The sequence below is a fragment of the Denticeps clupeoides genome, chromosome 3 (genome assembly GCF_900700375.1).
Source record: "Denticeps clupeoides chromosome 3, fDenClu1.1, whole genome shotgun sequence".
In the NCBI taxonomy this organism is placed as follows: Eukaryota; Metazoa; Chordata; class Actinopteri; order Clupeiformes; family Denticipitidae; genus Denticeps; species Denticeps clupeoides.
In genome coordinates this window covers 6,191,585-6,206,829 of record NC_041709.1, presented here as the reverse complement: position 1 = coordinate 6,206,829, position 15,245 = coordinate 6,191,585, and the positions used below count along the sequence as shown (strand labels likewise).

The following is a 15,245-nucleotide window of genomic DNA, read 5'->3' as shown; positions in this document are numbered from 1 at the left end:
AAAACCTTCACATTTCCACCCTTCCTTCTTCAGAATGCTGCTGCACATCTGTTCAAAGCCTTAAAGTGAATTCATTTTCAAGTTTTTAACTCACTTGAGCTCAGTCCAGCACTTATGAACCTCATCCTCAGATGAAGTGCGGCGAGCTCCCACATTGATTCTGCAGCACAAGGGATACTGGGTATATTATGCCTGCAGCAACTCAGACAAAACAAAAATACAGGAATTTCTCTTGACTAGACCCGCTTCGAACCTGGGAACCAGTGGAAGTGAAGCTCAATCATCCTCTCTACTGAATTGAAACAAACTCTATTTGAAGCTGCTGTACTGGTTATGACACAACGGGGGCAATGGGGTTGTGGGAGAAACCTATTTGTTTAGCCAGGCTGAAATGCCGCATCAGGTTTCCACGTGTCCCTTTTCCCTGGCTGCCCAGGGATGGATGTTATCTGCAGTGATGGGTTGTGACCCTGTGTCTCCTCCCAGCGCTGATGAACTGAAGTTCAAAGACCCCCTTAGACAGCTTTGGAGATCCGCATCAACATCAGCAGAGATCTCCTTTGTGTGGGCCACTCACGGCCTGGTTTCACAGACCCTGGAGTCCCACAGACTGATAACATGTGACAATGTGCATAGTGCATGCTGACCAAACACAGCTATACCTGAAACATATATCTGAATATGCAGGACTTCACATACAGCCCTGCAGCACTGGTTCCGCTGAGGTTCTGTGTGCAGAAAAAGGATTCTCTATTTATCCATGGGACCTCCAGGGAGCTAGTCTTTTTAAAAGGCAACATTTAATTGCACTTTACACAGGCTGTTTTTGTCGATACACAAAAATTTGATGCTCGAAGGGTATTTAAATGGTTGAATAAAGATGCGTATTCATCAAGGATGACTAATGTATGTGCACAGTCAAATTGGTTTAAAGCAGTTGAAACCATGCAGAAGTGGCAAAGAATGAATGCTGTTATTAGCTGATTTGTTTATTTAGGTGTTTTACTGAAATGTTGTACCATATTTCCTAGCAATTTTCTTTCATTTCCTTTCAGGAAGCAGCCTTTAGAACGAGAAGATGGATCCGCCAGTACAATCGCTGTCAAATCAAGACCAGAAATTAGACCAGAGCTTGCGTTTTGCACCGAATTTTGCGCAGCAGTTTTAGGAGCCCTGCTTTCCTATATGCGGAGTCTGTGTGCAAAAAATGAATTATGGATTACATCATTTTGGAAAGCAATTCCTATTTGCAATGCATGGAAAATATTTGGGGGCACATAAATTGAAAAGAAAACACACATATTACCAGTGGATAAGTTGTTTTATGTCTTTTTACAGTTCTGCGGGAGGTGAGCATTTTATGGTTCCCGGACTTAATTATGTCCGCCAGGGATATCTTTCCAACTGCTAGAAATGTTGCAGAGTTTTTTTCAAGTGAGTAGGTGAATTCCTAGAAGTCTAGTGTGCGAGTGTGTGTGTGTGTGTGTGTGTGTGTGCGTGTGTGTGTGTTTGGCTTAGTTTTGGCTTTGGAACAAACTTTCAGGCAGGCTTTTGGCCTGCGACCACCAATCAGCCTGCCTTGCTGAGTGCTGTGGTCCCATTGAAACGTTGCAGACGCTGCCTCCCTCCAGGAACGGAGTTGCCTTGATGCAGACAAAGTACTACAAAGCATTTTCTTTTATAGCTCGGTCTTTATTTTACAAAGCACCAAAGCCGACCAAAGCTCCCACCAAAATGCCACCTGGAAATGAAACTATCGAAGTGCCATCACTTAAGCACCCTTAAGCACGTTCTCATTAATTGCAGGCTAATGCGGGACAGAGGTTAGCTCTCTGGGCTTAATCTGGAAGGATATTAGTGACAATGTGCTAATCCACTCAACTGTAATGCTGAGTCACAAAGACCTGGGGACACACGCTCCCCTTTGTCACGCAGTGAAGGTCAGGCTGTTTGTGCTTATTACTGTATCATCAAAAATGTGCTGGGAGGTCGGACAGAGCAGCACTGGGCCATCATTCCCTTCTTCTAATCTGTTCAAGACATGCTGAGAATGGGGTCTCCGTATTCCCATTTAGATCCTTATCAGTTCTTGTAGATAAACTACTACGTACGCATGAGGCGGCTCCGCGCAGGTTTCTCATGACAATGGCCATGGCCTCAGCAGGTGCCCTGTAGCTCCCGGTATCAGCATTCTGTGCCATTCGGTGCCGAGTAATCATGTTTGACTGGAAGAAGTTCCGAGTTTGCTGACCCTTGAACAAACGGAAGTTATTACAGGTAAAGGGAATCACTTCACACCCAGCTTACCACTGGGATGCGAGGCTCCAGTCATGCACAGCCAGATGAAGGAACAGCATCTGTTCCAGACCTTATTCCCACATCCACCTAAAAGCCATTACCTCTGCTTAAGAATATGTAGCACCTGTAAGTGCAAATTTTTCAGTGTAAAATCAAATTAGTATTTGTGTGTGTGTGTGTGTGTGTGTAGGCCGCTAGTTGCAATTTTTTTCCCCCCAATACTGTGCACTGCAATGGACTGTGCAGTATAATTTTCAATCATAATACAAGAACACAATATGGTTTGCATCAGAAAACAATACCGGCATGGCAATACCTCGTGGGTGCTCAGGCTGGACGAATGGGGCACCCCACCATGGTTGTGCTCCCCACCAATGACCTAATTATGCCCACCATTTTTACTCCTCTTTTTTTATCCATGATTGTAAAACTAGCAGATTATTAATTGAACTGCTGCTCTCTCACACTTGGCACCATTATAACGCAGAATATAATTTTAAGAGATGCATCAGAATGACATTGTGGTGTCCCATGACAATCCGTGGCATGCTGTATTGACATGTACACTTCTAATATAATATAATGAAATATAACATGATACAATGTGAAATGTTCTAATACTCTGAGGCCGGCTTTTTGTGGTCTTGGTCACTGTGCAGCAGCTGGAACGGAAGTGACAGACATTCTACATTCTGGAGTACATGTTTACTCAGTCTCAGACATATTGCAGGCTTCCACCGACACCGCATGTCACATTTCAGGGCGTTTCAATCTCAGGCTTCTGTACACCATGCGGAGGACAACATCAAACGTAAGTGAACAGGTTCATGTTTTACTTCTGGCAGGTCTCCGCAGCTGGCCATGTTCCGTTTGAGAGGGCAGAATGGCAGAAATGCCGTTCGTCTGCACTGACCTCGCGGCAGACAATCTTGACGCCTGGCACTTGGAGCTGCGGGCTAAATTGCAGTCCATGGGAGGGGAAAGGGTGTGTTGGCATGTTGATGGAGTTACTGAGGGTCTCCACCCCTTCTTCAACACCCTGAGCCCCTGAAGCGCTGGAGCTGTGAAGATGATGGTGTGATGCTGGGTGAGAAATTGGTGATACATCAGTAACACATTCACGGAGGAATTATCACTGCATATGTTCTGTACATATGTCTGGATTGCCAGTGAGTATGAAATCTGAATGCCGAGTTTGGTTGGGTTCTTTTATTTGAAATAAAACGTCTCCCGTACGTCTTCGTGGGGTATCTGAAGAGGGATTAGACAGTGTTTTCCTCTGCTGGCAATCTGAGTTGATTTCTATACAGCAGTGCTAAACATCAGGCCGCCGAGTCTGACCACGCTGTAGACTCTGCAGTCCGCTGTACCCAGAGTGCAGGGGAAATGTCAGCGTCCCTTTAGTGGAAATGAAGCCTCTGTAGCGGTGGTTTGAGTGGAGAACAGATGCAACCCTTTCAGCACGCCGCTTAAAATGGCCTCGGGGAGGAGTGTGGGGTCAAGGGATCAGCTGGAAAACGAGCCCGACTGCTATTTGTTATGCGGTATATAGATATATAACAATACTTTGGTGGGAAATGTTTATTGGCACTACGGTAAAAAAAAATGTTGAAAAATGACCCGTTTTTTAGAGAAAGACGAAAATCAGCTTTGCAGTTCATTTGGTAATTGCTTATATTTGTGCCTCTAAAAAAAAAAATCCATAAATCTATTGGAAATGGATTCAGGGGGTAACATGGGGGGGGGATAGAGAACTGTTCATCCGCTCAGACACTCTTACATATCCGGGCTCCATTAAGAGCGCTTGATCGCAAATACCTCGTTCACAATTGTGTCCATTAATTCAATAATGCAGCGGCGGTGCACATGCTCTTCCATGACAAGGTTTTAATTAAATGCAGCGTGTTACACCGCCAAATGATCTGACGTGCTTTTTTTTAACCAACACCCCCCCCCCCATCCCCACTCTACATTTTTTCTGTCTTTTTTTTTTTTTTTTTTTGGCCACTGCAGTCAGCTAAGCCATTGGCTGTCCGGGTGAACGTAGCTCGCAGGTCTGTTTCCATGGCAATGTTAAGCGCAGACCCACCATGCTGTGGCTGAGACACTGTCAGTGATCCCCTGCACAAAGTGAAATGTTAATATTTCATCCCCATTTACAGGGAGATGGGAGCAGCTCCTTATTTTCCGTCTGATTGTGTGAGAGTGAGGCTGGAATGTGATGATGAGCAGCGTGGGGAAGATGGGCTCCACGGGACAAGGCATTTGAGGAATAACAAGTTTTAGCCCTTTGGAGCCTTTAGCATCAGCAACACATTCACAAAAGGGATGTGCGATTCCACTGACTTCCTCTTTCTATCTGATGCCAAGTCAAATGCAGGTTGGTATCAGCCATACTGTTACAAAAACTAAAAAAAAAAATTTTATGTCAAGTGTATGTCCTGTGCCACTGTGAATTTCCGGGTGGCGGGGTGGTGGGGGTTCTCCTAGGCTGTGGGAGGGCGGGCACCAAACGGGCTGGGACCGCCCCTCTCTGTGACACCACTGAGTCATGTTGATGTGTGAGAAGAATTTCTACCGGCATGTTTACTTTCAGTTAGAACCTTGTACCGAAAGAAGAAGAGCAAATACATTTTGATACCACTGTTCCATTATCAATTCGATACTGATACCAACTTGGTATCGATATTTTGATTTGATCAGCACATCCCTCATCCACACACAATAGTAAACCTGGACAAAATGCAGGAATCTCCCCACACATCAATCAGTTTTGAAGCAAATTGGAATTTGGATGTTTAAATATTGAAGGAGACTTCATCAGGTGTCACAAGTAACCTACAAAACAACCTTCCTTCAATTCAAATGTCAAAAGAACACTTGATCTTCATCATATCCATCATCATGATCATTTCCAAAAGTTTCTAATGTTTTGAAGTTTAACCTCAGCAAAAATGTAATTAATTTTCTGAGTGAATTAATAGTCCAGGCAGGTGTGATGGGAAGGCAGAATTCTCCAGTCAAGAAGACATCTCTGATCAGAGCCATCTTGTTTTTCTCACACAGCCCAGATTAATGTGATGGATATGTAAATATGAAACACTGAATGCATGCAGTCAGCCCTCCTTTCAGCTCCATCCTTAATGAACCATCAATTAAGTGTTATCTACATCCCATTTACTGGTTAATAAAATCTAATTTTCTAATTGTCGCTTACAAACTGCACCAGTTAGCCATAACATTATGCCCGAAAAAAACAGTCCAGTGGCATCAGGTGACTGACTGCAGTATACATCCTCCAGGTATGCTGTGGTATCTAGGGCCAACAGAAATGTCACTTTCTTCACATAATCCATTTTGGTGCTATATCTTCCTCAGGCAAGAGACATGAACACATCTGTTACTTTCTTCAGTATCTCCATGGTTCAGCTCTGATGGTTTTGTAGGAGCATGGACACCCTGACCAGTCATACCATTAATATTCTTTAAAGAATATTTAGATTTAGATTAAATTGTAACTTTCTTGTTGTCGAACTTGTGTACAGAAACTACAACAGAGTGAATAAAAAGATGTATTCATAGTTGGGGTCCTAGTGAACCGGAATTGATCTCTTCATCGGTGGTCACTTGAAAGCACATTGTAAGTCGCTCTGGATAAGGGCGTTTGCCAAATGCCGTAAATGTAAATGTAATGTAAATACCACACACAGCAAACTGCAACAGCAGCTCATCTATTGGATCAGACAGCGTGGCACAATCTGTTTACATTTACAACATTTACAGCATTTCTCAGACACCCTTATTCAGAGGGCCTTACAATCAATAGTTACAGGGACAGTCCCCCTGGTGTAAGTGTCCTTCTCAGGACCACAGTGGTATTAAGTGGTGTGTCACCTACTATGCTACTAGGTGACACCAGGTACAGCTTTCAGTGAAGTTTGGCACTGATTCTACAGTCTTTTTAAGGTCTTCTGGGTCGTCACTCCTTCAGTGGTGCTGATACTTAAGAATTTTAACAATTGTGATGAGGTCTGATGACTGAGGGTCATACCATGTCATTTAAATCAGATTTATGCAACCGATAAGTCATGTACTGAGACTGAGGCCATCACCATCCTGGAAGACCGCTTCATCTCAGGAGATAATCACTGATCTACTGTGATCCTTTCCAAATCCAAACCATGCCAGAAAACTACTCAATTTTCACTATTCGAGACACATAATGTCTTCTCTACCAGTGTTAGCTTATATAGCAGTCATTTGATGCTGTATTGTTGTCTTTTGCAACCTCCATCCAGACGAAATTGCTTCTCCTTCATTGGCGAGTTGGATGCCCTTTACCTTCAGTACGTCCCGATAATCCTGTCTCTCTCATCGTATACATTCACATCCAAAGAGAAACTGACAAGTTTATCGCATGCCTAATCAATGCAAATGTATGCATGTATATGCATTAATCATTCCAGTGCATTAATATTATTTTTTAATCTTTCGCCAAAAAGGCTCATAGTTATAGTGTCTGTTCTGTAGCCTTGCTTTATGACCTTTGAAATCAAACAGTGTCTGACCGGAAAGTTCGGGCATTACACCCGCCAGGGGGGCCGAGCGCTGAATGTGTAATGACTGCTCTCACAGAAGATGTGGGTTTATTGCATCTCAGGTCCTCAAGTCTGCCTGTCTCAGCCACCCTTGTTTTTATTCAGCCTGACCCGGGGACAGTCTCAGTTGTCAAGGACAGACAGAGCCTCTTTATTTATTCAGGCCACTCTTGTCCTGAACTTCAACACTTGCCTAGACGCTTGTAGCAGAAAAGTCACTTTCCTTCTCACACAACATAACAGTAATTTATCAGTGAAGGCAATTTCTGGATGCAGCAGGGTTCATTTCTACACTCTGGATAATGTACTATCAAGTTCTCAGATTACTCTTTAATGGCTTCTGCATCCTGGACGTAGTGATAATTTCTACCGAATGCTCAAAGTACCGAATGTTCTGGGAGTATCATAGCATAATGCAAATCAATCGCATCTGCAGTATGCAACATGGTTTAATAAAAAAAATAATAAAATAAAATAAACTACTTATGCAATAACAATATTCAAAAAATGAATTTTACTCTCCATATGACAAAAGGCACCTTGGGGAGCTACAATTTCATGGTATTCAAAATAAAATAAAAAAAGCTTGATTAAACTCGGTCAAGGCAACAAAGTTTAGCTCCTGAAACCTGACGAACCTCACAACATACCAAGCACGCCCACTAGAAAACCGTTTCATTTCTTTACAACTTGTTATAAGCAGCTTTCTTTCATCCTTGCAGTGTTTCCCTTTCAGTTAACATGAAATTATTGAAAATAAAAGTGTAATCTGGACAAACTTGAAAACTGAACAAAAAAAAAAAAAACATTTTATCAGTTCATGAATTATTAATATTATTTCTATTAATATTTTTTAAGGTGCCAAGTTCCAAAGCAGTGTCGAACTGTTTTAATGAGTGAGGCTACCTTCAAATTTGAATGTCCCAGAATACATAAGATCCTTTATGAGGACACTAATCCAAACTGCAATAAATAAAACCTAAATGACATCTTGAATGAAGAAGAGAAGAGTTTACCTTTTTCCCCCGTTCTACCTCTCTTTCGAACCACTTCCTGCTTCTCCTGCTGCCACAGATGCCATTAACTGATCAATGCAGACATTCATCTAGCAAGATGCAGTGCTGTGGAGCTAGGTGATGTCACATTACGAGTAAACATGCAGTATGAATGGCAAAACAAAAACATCCACAGACTGAAAATGGCTCTGCAGCGGCAGCATGGAGGACATCTCTCCTAACTTAAATTCTCCAGGATGTCAAACAAAATCCTGCACTTGCACATAAACCAGCAGGAAACTGTTGTAAAGGACCCTTCACAAGTATACATTTTCACATGAAATGTAACATGACTGGCAATTCAATTGTTTTAAAGAAAGAACAGTTGGACATCATATACACCAGCACGTCAGAATCCATCATTCACATCCACTAAAAGGCAGTAGATTCTCATAAAAAGGATTCAGAGGCATCCTTGTAAGAGATCTTCACTTCAAGGATTTCTGTTGGCATGGCAATGATCATTTGTCCAAGTGTTGGATGAGGGGGTGGGGAGTTGGGGTTTATGTGATGGAATGTCTTTTCTTCAGGTTTGTTGTTGATTAAAAATATCTTTAAAAATATCTGAGCTTTGACAATTTTCCTTTAGGAATACTAGTCTGTGTGCCACCCCCCCCCAAAAGTCCCCAGAGTTGCCTGTTGGGGGCAATCAGATCATCCTGGGGGGCAGTCTCTGTTTGTACATGCCTGCCAGGGCTTTAGCAGAACTGTAGATCATCTGACGGCGGGACATGCCGGTGAAGGCCTGGTGCCAGTCTGTTCGTGTCACGTGAGGCACATTGCGCTCCAGCACCTCACCAACAGTCACCAGAAGACCAGACCAGCGTAGACTGTAGTCTGGAGGGGTTAGGGCCTGGGCCTGGACAAAATAAGACTCATTAGCGCATTCCTTACAATTATCACGTAAAGATAAAATAATAATAATAATTCATAAGATCCTTATTCAACCAACCATTTTTTTTTTTTTACACTGGGTACCACATATAATCTCATTATGTCTTTCAATGTTAAAAAAATAAACCAGAATTAATTGCGACTAGAGCCGGGCGATAAGGCCTACAAAAAATATATCAATATTTTAAAGCTACATCTCGATATCTTGAAATGAGTTCTGTTGCTTTTTCTCAAGGAGCCGGATTGTGCGCCGCAATATACTGAATCTGAATTGTTAGAACTAAAACGGAATTTGGTGAAGCAAATTTGCATTATTTTTACAGATGTTTCAATTTCATTGGAATTCAGACTCAAATAAATACATTCAGCTTCAGTTTGAACAATTCAAACAATTCCACACCACTGAAGTGGTGAATTAATTCTTCAGCAGTACCACTTCCAGCCGTACTACACACTAGATTCGCACCGAATGTGAGTGTAATGGTGTGACATCTTTACACTAGAGATTACGGTATATTTTTCTAACAGGGGAAAAAATTGACTGGTATTATCGTAAATTATATGATATGGCCGACCTCTTATTGCTACCACATACTTTATTATTCAGGCAGCTGTTTCATTCATTCACATTGCTTTATATTACCAGATAAGAAGACCTTGCTGCTTTATTTTTTTAACTTCATAAATAACCTCTATTTGTGCTACAATCTCTATTTGTTGCTACAGAAGCTTCTGGATCACAATTGCATGCATTTACAGGGTAAACTTGTCGGTCATTACATCAATTGCCAAACACGATTGTGTGGATGAAACAACAGTGGATGAAACAAAGGGCTAAAGTGAGATTTGAACATGCTGAAGCTCTCCACCCCCATTCTGCCAAAAGCTGCTCTGTACTCAGAGAGACAATGCAGCATCTCCACATCTGAGAGGGTGATGTGATTGAATGCTTTTTAATTGCTAAAATCACAGGACTGCTCGGCAACCTTTTTTCTTTAAAATAAAATAAAAAAGTGAACTAAAGAAACATTCAGCAAGGCTACACAACACTTCAAAGTGGAGCTCTGAATAGTCAGGTAGAGGATTTAAGGGGACATCCCTGAGTCTGAGGGACATTTCCAGTTTCATCATTTCTACACATGCAGAGAGACTGCATTAAATTCAAACTTGGCAATCACTTTAAAAAAAAAAATAAAAAAAATTATCTCTCTGTGATGGACAGAAAACAGTGTTGCTGACCGTTCTTGGGCATGAATCAGACTACTGAATCCTTACAAATTAATCCTGACAAATGTCATCCTCCAATGTGACGTGGCATTTCTCACCTGCTGGATGTGCTCCAGGGCCACAGGGGTGGCCTGGGTGAAGCTCTCAATGTGAACCCCATTTCCGGGGTCATCCAGGATCAGACAGCCAATGTCAAACCACCTTCCACATAAAACAAGCAATTACTGCAGGGCCAAAACCGGCAAGAATAGCGGTCAGAATAGATGCGGCAAAATGTGAAGAGTAGATACACTGCAGTAAAACCGGAGATGACTGCATGCTGAATATTAAATGCAGAGAGGAAAAGGCCTCTCCAACTGTTTTTTTTTCTATTAAAACAGGGAAAGAGGAATATTAGTACACTAGGGGCCTTGCCACTCAAAGCGAGGTCCATGAAATGCAATCAGCGCTTTTCCATCAGTCTTTAATTGCTAGCGTATGAGGCCATGAAGTCATTAAAGACAACGTTTTTATCAGAGGTTTACTAAACAGGAACATATGTTATCTTTATTGTGGAAATCTAAAATATGTTATCTTTATTGTGGAAATCTAAAAAAGGTTCTGTTATCTTGTGATTATGTAATATGAATGAGTTTTTTGTTTGTTTTTTTTAAATGCCCTCCTGAATGCTGCACTAGGCAGTATTCATATTCAAATTACCTCTAATTTATGCATCATTAGAGCTACCTGTAACAATCCTCTGACAGGTATGCAATTTCCAATAGTGGTGTGATTAAGTGTATTACATAATATGTATTGTGCCAACATTGTTATCATGGTTGCCTGTCTGTCTTGTAATCGGTTTTAAACTGAACACAAGGTTGCCTCTGGGGGACAGATTTACTCCACTGCTACTCTCTTCGACTGCAAGATGCAAATCAATCCAAATTTACATTGAGGCACAATCAGAGAACATTACATAACATCAATTAAATTACTCTTACAAGCCGAAAGCCCTGTGGTCTCTCTCGTATTTCACTCAGGCATTGCAAAAACATTTAACTCCAGTCAAATCTATCAACTGCTTCCCAGTTAGATCAGTGTAGGGTCGCAGTTACACAGTTGCAATACCACCAATCCAGTCAGCTGATGAGTTTTTAATGGATTATTACGAAATTAATATAGGAGGCAAATTGTCACTGAAAAAGTTGAAACCTTGGATGGTCCTTGGGCACAAACAATAAAACTACAGAAGAAAAATGGATGCAGTATTGGGGTGTCCCTCACACACAGGTCGTTGTGGCTGCACCACAATCGTAGCAGGCCAGCGGTTCTGATGTGATGATATGAAACAGCAGGAGGTGGGGCTTACTTGTCAGGAAAGAGCTCCGCAATGAAGTTCTCCACGGAGACCACCGGCTGCTTCTCGTGGATTACAGAAGCACGGCGCAGGCTGTCGATACGCTCCTGAGCACCCTGCGGGTACACACACACACACACACAGTCACAACTCCATGTCTCCCCTACAGAGAGACACAAAGCTCTCAGATAATAAAAAGCCCTTCTTTAGCATTTATCAGATAAGATGCTTTCATGCTGCTTACAGTGAATCAAGTAGTTTGGAAAAGGAAGAAGGGGAAGTCACTCGCATGAAGAGAACATTTATACATTCAAAACACATGCACAACCTGCAAAATTTCAATGAAATTCTTCTCATTATTATTGGTAATAATACCAATTAACAATGAGCACTAACTGTTGCCCATCAATGTTTCATACTGCTTGCTTTTTTTCATTTTTTGTTCATTTTCATAAAGTGATAAATACTGTTACTGGGAAATTGGGTCATTTACAGGGTCTCATCAGCCCTTCTACTATATTGAATGCTTACACATCCCAGAAATGTATTGCAATTTTAATAAATAAATAAATCTGCAACATTAAAATAGCAAAATTTGACTGGAAATAATTCTTCAAACTAGCACACTGATCTAGTTTCAAGAATTCTTACCAAATTTATTTTGCTTACCCCATATACCCAATCATATTTTTCTAATAAGGTCTTTGCAGTGCGTGATTTATCTACAATGACATTTCTTCAAACAAGACTTTTTCGGTTTTGAATTTCATTTTCTCCAGAGTAGTTGACAGCTGGCAAACAGCATTAAGCCTCACCTTGACCCCTGCAGCATAGCCCACTGGCTGCGGGGCAATGTTGGACTGGCCCGCCTCCCCAGTCACCATGGCCAGGCCAAACACCTCCTGGAAGGCATCGCGCACTGCACCCACCTTCACCTCCTTATCGGAAGTCACCACGATATCTACATCTCCACCCGACTCTGTGAGGTAGGTAGGGAATAAGGATGCAATGTCATATTTCATCTTTCAAATTTTATCATCTGACAGATTAACCAAAAGTACAAGCCTGAATGATCAGTAACGGGGGCCTGTCTCGGTGGAGGTAGACTTTGTTCACAAAGTAAAAGTAAAAATACTACTGTATCATCGAATATTAATTCTGTTTGAACCTCAATCAGCTCCGCTAACGTGCAGCACAAAAAGACGTGCACTTACTGATGTAAGGCGCCATGCCAGGATCTAGTGTGGTGATCATGGACTCCACAGAGTGCTTGGTTTTGTCCAGGACTGTCTTCACCATGGGGTTACCGGCCACTCCCTAAGCAACCATTCAAAAATGTAATCCATAAAGCAGTGGTACTTAAGAGGGAACTATGCAACACAGATGCATTTAGGCCAGAGGCTCTGCTAATTTGGTACAGAGAGCCTTCGTTGGAAACGAAAAACCGTCCCATCTAGGATCCAGATAACAGCAGTGTTGCTAAGCACAGTAATGCCTCAGCAGTCAGGGCTTTTCACCTGAAGCTGTGATCCGAAAAACCAGGCAAAAAGGCTCAGGGGCATTTAAGGGGACACGCTCCCCTTGAATACCATCACAATATAGGGACAGAACTAACTGTATAATCTCTAAAAACTCTTTTGCTGAATTTGACATAGTGGAATCATTGGTCTTGAACAGTTAATACAGATAATGCAGATAAAAGCCTAAAATGAAGAGGGCGGTAATGACTTGCCTTGATGAAGCCCCATATCCCTCCCCCAGAGTTGCCGTCCTGGATAACACGTGGATCTTCGTGATCTTCAGGGAAAGTGATTGGGGAGACCCCTTGTAGACCCCCTGACATCACAGGCTGCTGCATCATGGGATTTGCCACAACCCCTGTGGGGGTACATGCACACACACAAGCATTATAATGAGCAACAACCTTGGTTGTGTTTTCTTGACCAGTTATAAATGACCAGTGTTTGTCTTGACAGTCTGGCTGAAATTGCTAGACTTTGTTCCACTCGCTCCGAAAATGGCTTTTGAATTTAGCCCTCTCTCTCTCTCCCTCGCTCTACCTGCCTACCCCCGCCCCCTTCCCCCGTTTCTCATTAAGCAAGCAGGTGCTTCAAAGGTTCCCAACAAATGACAACATTGTCCACAGAGACGCTGGTGCTTCAATCATCTGTGGGTGATTCCTGCATGGCTGCTTATTAAACAGCTGTCACTCACTTCACCAATTATCTCAAACGGCACAGGACAGGCAGAGAATTTTTCTTCGTCTTTGAAATTCTCCACATAGTTCGGCAGCTGATCCACGCAGACTTTGCTAGAAATTAGCCTCACTCCATTCTGACAGTTTTCCCCCTTACGGTCTGAGCTCATCATTGGCCTGTGGATGTGTGGCTGACGTGCGTGCCTTACCTGGCATCGGTGGGGCAGTGGAGAAACTAGGCATCAGCGGGGTCTGAGGTGTACGGCCGGCATGCCCCCTCGTGATGTCATACCCTCCAGTCATGTTGAACCCTGACATGGGCGGAGACATGGGAGGAGCTGACAGGCCGGGGACCAAGGGACTGGCTGTGCTGAGTGGAGGGGGCACAGATGGAGAAGAGAAGGCCATCGTCGGATTGGAGTAAGGGATGCCCATTGGTGGTGGCCCTGCGTGAGAGCCAGTGAGGGGGGTGCCAAAAGGGGGGACCAGCGGGGTGATCGAGGACTGGACAGGGGGGACAGAGGTGGTCGCCACGGGGGGAACGGGTGTGGAGAAGCCCTCAGGAGTAAAAGAGGAGATGACCGTTGTGCTGGGGAGGGTCTGTGGGCCTGACAATCCTAGACAGGCGGAAATGAAGCAACTCAAAGCTTGTCCAGTCATGAAACGGAGAGAGAGAGAGAATCCTCTCTACGTATTTTACAGTCTTACCCATGGTCAGGGGAGGGGGGCTGGCCGTGGAGGCTACACTGGGCGGGGGAGGAGGGGTCGTGGGAGGGGTGGTCTCTATTCCACTCTCTTCCATCATCTTCCCTGACGGCTTCCTGGAAGGGGCAGGGAGAGCAATTAACTCAGACTTGGCTAACGCATGACGTCACGTCTGGAAATCATCGGCGCGCCGCTGCTCTGTAATTGCCCGGGTCCAAATAAACCAGCATTCCCAGAAAAGCAATAAAACATTTGGAATATAACTATACGATGCATAATAACAAGTGGCTATCCCGGTTTCTTATAACATGAAAACGGAAGACTCTTCAGTGACAGGAGGATGAAAAGTTACTGTGAAAAGAAATACAAATCTCCCGGTTGAAGAACTTTTATTGTTTGTGGGGGAAAAATCGCCGCACAACGTAAACAGAGTCGAACGGCTGCAGGGGACGCAGCTGTCAGTCAGCTGGTGGATGCCACGTAACCCACGTCCACGAAGACGTCAGCGCAGGGTGGGAGTAGCCCCGTCTCGTCGCGACGGCCGCCGGCTAAGTCAGCAGGCTAAGCTTTGCCTTTTGGGCTTCTGCGTAAGGCTGAAGAACGTAACAACGCTTCTGTTGCTGCGGCGTGCAACAAAACGGCAGCTATAAACAGCCGCGAGTTTCACGTGAAATGTCCCCGTCTGTCGGTGTTAGCCGGTTAGCAGCGAACAAGAGCGCAGGTTAGGAAGCAACACGTGAAGACGAACTCCATCCCCGTGTCACTTCCGCCCGGGCCACAGCGGGGGACGAGAGGACGGCGGTCCTACCTGGCGTCTAAAACGCGAGTCGAGCGGAGAACCAACTATCCACGCGACTCCGGCGACTCCGGGCGACCGCTGACCCCGCCGAAAATGGCCGCGTTGGTGTGACGTCAGACGCTGCCACGTCTGA

The 15,245-nt window shown here is 43.6% G+C and overlaps 1 protein-coding gene across 1 annotated transcript; it reads right to left on the bottom strand.

Moving 5' to 3' along the window:
* Positions 1-7,327: 7,327 nt before the first annotated feature.
* prrc1 (proline-rich coiled-coil 1) lies at positions 7,328-15,234 on the bottom strand. The gene is made up of 9 exons (XM_028973257.1): positions 15,122-15,234; positions 14,317-14,429; positions 13,818-14,225; positions 13,144-13,289; positions 12,626-12,728; positions 12,227-12,390; positions 11,424-11,527; positions 10,171-10,273; positions 7,328-8,810 (listed from the first exon to the last, which is right to left on the bottom strand). Exons 2-9 carry the CDS (start codon positions 14,411-14,413, stop codon positions 8,601-8,603), a joined length of 1,335 nt encoding a protein of 444 aa, XP_028829090.1. The 5' UTR covers positions 14,414-14,429; positions 15,122-15,234; the 3' UTR covers positions 7,328-8,600.
* Positions 15,235-15,245: the final 11 nt, after the last annotated feature.

Excerpts from the sequence above, each read along its gene's own strand:
- prrc1 (XM_028973257.1), bottom strand. The coding sequence starts at position 14,413 with ATGATGGAAGAGAGTGGAATAGAGACCACCCCTCCCACGACCCCTCCT. Across the intron at positions 14,226-14,316 it reads CCCCCCTCCCCTGACCATGG|GATTGTCAGGCCCACAGACC; the intron begins GTAAGACTGTAA and ends CCGCCTGTCTAG. Across the intron at positions 12,391-12,625 it reads TGGCATGGCGCCTTACATCA|AGTCGGGTGGAGATGTAGAT; the intron begins GTAAGTGCACGT and ends CCTACCTCACAG.